At 43.5% G+C, this 5,697-nt stretch overlaps 2 protein-coding genes across 4 annotated transcripts in view; one reads left to right on the top strand and one right to left on the bottom strand.

Moving 5' to 3' along the window:
• Window positions 1-453: 453 nt before the first annotated feature.
• LOC112524065 (seed biotin-containing protein SBP65) lies at window positions 454-2,854 on the top strand. Of its 3 annotated transcripts, none has more exons than XM_025133689.1 (3): window positions 454-1,205; window positions 1,253-2,224; window positions 2,318-2,854. In XM_025133689.1, the coding sequence occupies exons 1-3, from the start codon at window positions 528-530 to the stop codon at window positions 2,660-2,662; spliced, it is 1,995 nt and encodes a 664-aa protein (XP_024989457.1). In that variant the 5' UTR covers window positions 454-527; the 3' UTR covers window positions 2,663-2,854. The 3 variants fall into 3 exon arrangements, with proteins under 3 accessions (XP_024989457.1, XP_024989458.1, XP_024989459.1); XM_025133690.1 differs by having other exon boundaries at window positions 1,340-2,224; window positions 2,318-2,853; XM_025133691.1 differs by having other exon boundaries at window positions 2,303-2,409.
• Window positions 2,855-2,936: 82 nt separating this feature from the next.
• LOC112524982 (cytochrome P450 CYP72A219-like) overlaps window positions 2,937-5,697 on the bottom strand; it is a 4,570-nt gene continuing 1,809 nt past the window's right edge. The window contains exons 2-3 of the mRNA XM_025134927.1: window positions 3,678-4,081; window positions 2,937-3,398 (exon numbers count right to left, since the gene is read on the bottom strand). Coding sequence (XP_024990695.1) covers window positions 2,955-3,398; window positions 3,678-4,081 — 848 coding nt within the window. The 3' untranslated portion in view covers window positions 2,937-2,954. The remainder of the gene's footprint in view (window positions 3,399-3,677; window positions 4,082-5,697) is intronic.

Raw genomic sequence — 5,697 nt, 5'->3', positions numbered from 1 at the left:
TTTTAAGAGTTTTAGCCAAATGTTTTATAATATAGTATAGATAGTATAGATATAAATATATATATAATCAAGAGGTTTTCTTATAACTTCTTAATGATACAAAATGGATAGACGAACCTAATGCTCAACATTCTCGAATTTTCTCATGATTTTTGAATGGAAGATATATTAGTTTCAATTCATTGGACCTCGTAAATTCCAAAAAGGTGACACCAAGAAACAAAACAAACTGATTTGGGTTTGCATCTTGAAGATAAAGTTTGTGTCTTGGAACCACGATGATGCAACCAATTTCAGTTCTACGTGTAACACCATTTGCCTCCTTCGAACCACCGTCCAATGGCTGACTCACTCGTCTCTTCTTCCCCTTACCCTCCACGTGGCTTTCTCTCACTTCATCATCACCTTAAAACCGCCATCTTCGTTTCTTTAAAACCACCATCACATTTTCCACCACTTTCATATCATACACCATTCGTATAGCTAGATATCACACACACGAAACCTTCCATTCCATCATTATCATCATGGCTTCAGAGCAGCTAAGGAGGGAGAGCAAGACTGATGAGCGAGAGATTCATGTTGAGAAAGATAAGGTTCCCAAAATTGCTAGTCATTTTGAGTCGCTCACCGTTAAAGATTCCGGCGATCAACCTGGTTCAGAAGCTGTAGTCCACCATGTTACTGGTGCAACCACCGGTGGCTCCGCTTATGGAGCTGGTGGTGTAATGCAGTACGGTCAAGGCGGAGGTGGGGAGGCTCAGAAGGGTAGAAATACACAGAGAGATGAAACTCTTGAAGAGATAGCCAAGTATAGAGGAACTGCACAACAGAACTCCATGGAAGCCATTAGAGCCGCCGAGCAACGCTACCAAAAAGCCAAACAGATGCAGGCCTCTCCTGCCCAGCATCTGGCTGAATCAGCAGGCGGTCAGACGAAAGAGAGAGCGACACAAACCACAGTAAAGAGTTGGCAAACTGGCGAGCAGGACAAAGATAACCTTTCTGGGGCAAGGGCCAAAGAGTACACTGTCCAAGAGGGTCAGCAAACCGGTCAGCAGGCAAAGGAGAGCCTCTACACCGCCGCCCAAACGGCGGCAGAGAAGGCTGCGAGGGCGAAAGACTACACCGTCGAGAAGGGTCAGCAAACCGGTCAGCAGGCGAAGGAGGGCCTCTCCACCGCCGCCCAAACGGCCGCGGAGAAGGCGGCGAGGGCAAAAGACTACACCNCGCCCAAACGGCCGCGGAGAAGGCGGCGAGGGCAAAAGACTACACCGTTGAAAAGGGTCAGCAAACCGGTCAGCAGGCGAAGGAGGGCCTCTCCATCGCTGCGGAGAAGGCGGCGAGGGCGAAAGACTACACCATCGAAAAGGGTCAGCAAACAGGTCAGCAGGCGAAGGAAGGCCTTTCTGCCGCTGCTCAAACCGCCGCGGAGAAGGCGGCGATGGCAAAAGATTATACGGTCGAGAAGGGCCAGCAAACGAAGGAGGGCCTTTCCGCCGCCGCTCAAACCGCAGCGGAGAAGGCAGCAAGAGCCAAAGATTATACGGTCGAGAAGGGCCAGCAAACAATGGAGGGCCTTTCTGCCGCCGCTCAGACCGCTGCAGAGAAGGCAGCAAGAGCCAAAGATTACACCGTCGAAATGAGTCAACAAACCGGTCAACAGGCGAAGGAGGGCCTTTCTGCCGTCGCTCAAACCACGGCAGAGAAAGCCGCAATGGCCAAAGATTACAGTTTCGAGAAGTCCGTTCAGGCCAAGGATGTAGTGGCAGAAAAAGCAACCGGATTGAAGGACACGACGGTGGACGTTAGCAAGAAGGGGGCGAGTTACGTCGGAGAAAAGGCTGTTGCAGCCAAAGACACTGCACTAGAAACCGGAAAAACCACCGCCGGCTACGTCGGCCAGGTGGCGGGAACGGTGAAGGACAAAGCCATGGTAGCAGGGTGGAGCGCAGCAGAGTTAGCCGGTGACGCAGCGGTTGGCTTGACCGAAACAATGGCAAATGTGACCGCCGGAGTTGCAGGATACGCCGGTAGTACAGCCGTGGCAACAAAGGATGTTCTAGCAAACGTCGGAACTAAAACAAAGGAGTTCACGGGCGAGAAGTTAGCGGCAGCAAAGGACGCAGTGGTGGCTACAGAAGCCAGTGCCAAAGATTATGCTGCGAGAAAGAAAGCCGAAAAACTGAGGGAAATGGAAGCCAAGAATTCTGCTCCATCCAAGGTACATATAATCCTAAACGTTGTTTTTGGTTTCAAGTTCGTTTCTTTAAAATCGTACGAGTTCTAATGATATTTCCAGTTGTGAACTTAATAGGGTGAAGGAGAATTCAGCATAGGCTATGATGATGGGAGTGACGAAGGATACGAAGAAACCTTCAAGAATTACGGCGGTGCGACTGGTGGTGTGACCGGAGAAGGAACTTTCGAGCAATGGGGTGGGGGCCGCACTGGTGGTGGTTTTACCGGAGAAGAAACTTTCGAGCAACCAGGCGGTGGCACCACTGGCGGTGGCATGATGCGTGTAATTGGCGAGACGTTGGTTGAAATAGGACAGAATACGAAGGATTTGCTGGTCGGGCAAGGTGGGTACGACGTCGAGCAGTGGCAGGAGGTGGTCGGTGAAGGTGGTAGAAACAAAGAAACGTTCAAAAGGGAGTGAAGTTGGGTGCAATGTTATGGGGGGCCAATTGAGTTTATATGCTGGTTGTGTTTCCATGTTTTTCTTTTGGGTATGTAGAAATAACTGTTGTGTGGACGTCCGTTACTAGCTATGGTTTTCTTGTTTTGTTCCTTCCAACAATGTACGATATCGATCATATAAACGAACAGATGACAACATAGTTCACATCGAGTAGCATCACATGGGGTCGCAATTTTGAATATATCTGCCTTCTTATTGACATGGTTTCTTAAGAGGCATTTCATCGATAGAAATATATCCCTATGAATGGTTAAGGTCGAGAGTCCTTAACTTTTCGTAAAATCAAGTGAGCACCGAACTGGGGTTGAAGGGTGATGATCGATTGTGGGGCGTGTGCATAAGCCGGAGAAAGCACGAAAGAGAAGCGTTGCAGGATCATGACGATTGCTATTTTCGCTTCCAACATGGCAAAGTTTTGTCCGATGCATATACGAGGCCCCCCGCCAAATGGGAAATACGAAACTTGCCCCCCGGATGTCGCTTTCGCGACACCATTGGAGAATCTTTGCGGGTTGAATTCGGTGGCGTCATCCCCCCATGTTTCTTGATCATGGTGTAATGCTAATATCGGCATTATGACTAGTGTTCCTTCGGGTAGATTTATTCCCGCGACCTTGTTTTGCTTGGTGCACATTCGATATAATGCCGATACTCCCGGGTACAATCGTAGAACCTCGAGCAATATCATGTTTACCTAAATAACAAAAACCATGTCAGATGTTAAGATATGTGCGCCCTTATGAAAAGAGTGGAGGTTTCTGCTTGTATACAGGTTCGATGATCTATGTTTATCTAACGTGGGGCTTTAACATGCCCCTTCAATGAAGGCTAGATCTTGACTCTGATACCATGTTAAAGTGTGCGGAGAATCCTATTTATGGTATTTGTTTAGCTAATCTTTTTTGGGACTCCCAACATTATAAATAAAAATCATGAAAAATACAGCACAAAGGATTAACAAATAAGAGCGTACGGTTTTGAGGCGACTCAGTCTATCGAGATCTGGATTGTCGTTTCCGAAGACTTCAAAAACTTCGTCTCTTGCGAGTTCTTGCCATTGTGGATATCGACTTAATAAAACCATCGTCCATACAAGCAAGTTGGCGACAGTCTCATGGCCTGCAAAGTAGAAAAGCTTACACTCTTCGATGATATCATCAATGCTCATTCCAAATCTTTCGTTTCCAGTTTTTTGAATCTCGTCATAGTTTGACTGCAACAATATGCCTAGCAAGTCATCATGGCTGGTTTCTCCGGCTTCCATTGCAATTGTTCGATCATCGATCATTCTCCTTATCAGTTCCCTTACTTCGTGATCGATCTGCTCCATCCTTTTGTTTCTTGTCGATGGAAAGAATCTGTACGAAGAGTACTTAGCTTAGGCCATTTTTGACAAATATAACCCAACTTATAAGTTCACTTATTTTTTTAGCTACTGAAAAAGCCTCGTTTTAATAACCATAAACTAACTTATAAGTTAACTTTTCAAGTAGTTTTTCAATTAACTCCAGGGTTTTATCACTCTTTTCCAATTACACGCCTCATATATTAGAATTGAGTAGTATTTCAATGTCATTTTAGATCATTTTAGGAGCCGTTTACCTAAACACTTACCAGGTAAGTTTACCGGAAAAATTCAACACTATCAATTATTTACCGGACAAGATTTTATTCACTAAAACGCATCGTATGCAACAATTTATCCCGGTAAGCGATAACCATGGTAAGAGTCCTCGTCTTCACTTACTGGGTAAAAACTCGAGATTCTTGCCTTCGCTCTTACTGGGTAAAATTTTTAATTCTTGTCATATTCATCCTGTAAAGTAAAGTGACTTGGTAAGCGCTTACCCGAATAGACGTTTGGTAAACGACACCTTATATTGACATTTAGCTTATCAACTAATTTTTACCAAACGTGACAAGTTTAAAAGCTAGCTTTTCAGCTAACATAATCGGCCAATAGCTAGCTCCATAGATAATTGGTTTGCCAAACATAGCCATAGTGTGTGTAATATTATTTATATATATATATATATATATATATATAGAGAGAGAGAGAGAGAGAGAGAGAGTTTGGTTCATGTGAGACCAGCCTGTTTTCGTGAGGCCACTTTTTTACACTTGTAACTTTATAGCAAAACACTGTGAAGTTAAAAAAAACCGAACTACTCTGTGAAGGTTACCTTCACAGCGTTTTGCTGTGAAGTTTCAAGTGTAAAAAAGTGGTCTCATGAAAACAGGCTGGTCTCAAATGAACCTATGAGACCCATGAGACCACTTCTCATTTGAGAAGTGGTAAGTATTTGAAAAGTAGAGAAGTTATTCTAGCCCTTCATCTAGTCAAAATTTGCAGCTTTGAGCAGAAAGAATCAGATAATTCTTCGAATGATATGTGGAAGATAGAGGAGTAGGTACGTAATTTTTTACAAATAAACGGCAAAACAAATGCATATATGAACTCGTTTGATTCACATATGAACTACTTGACTGGTTCACAATGAACTCGTATGATTCACATTAACTAATTAACTGATTCACATGTAAACTATGGGTTCATATATGCACTTTTTTGCTGCCTATTTGTAAAAATTACAAAACTAACCCTATATTTTTTCTTGACCAGTCAAAGCCACAATTTTTGACCAATATTGATCGTATAAAAGGCTAGAATCACTTCTTTACTTATCAAATACTTACCACTTCTCAATTGAACCATCTCCATATATACATATTTTTCATAGAAATAGATATAAGATCTATGGGGCAATTACTTCCCCTACTGATTCTCGAAGAATGAGGAGCAAGGGGATTAATCGAGAAAGATTGTTGTGAGCAAACATATTAATGGCGAGAAACGCTGAAATCAAAGGCATTACTTGAATGCTATTGCGGGTACATGCGAAGAAATGATGAAAAAGACTATATATATATATATATATATGTATATATATGTATGTATGTATAATTGAGTTCCGGTGAGAAGAGAAATTATA

The sequence above is a fragment of the Cynara cardunculus genome (assembly GCF_001531365.2).
Source record: "Cynara cardunculus var. scolymus isolate 2C chromosome LG 13, CcrdV1, whole genome shotgun sequence".
Lineage (NCBI taxonomy): Eukaryota > Viridiplantae > Streptophyta > Magnoliopsida > Asterales > Asteraceae > Cynara > Cynara cardunculus.
This window is presented reverse-complemented; position numbering and strand designations above follow the sequence as displayed.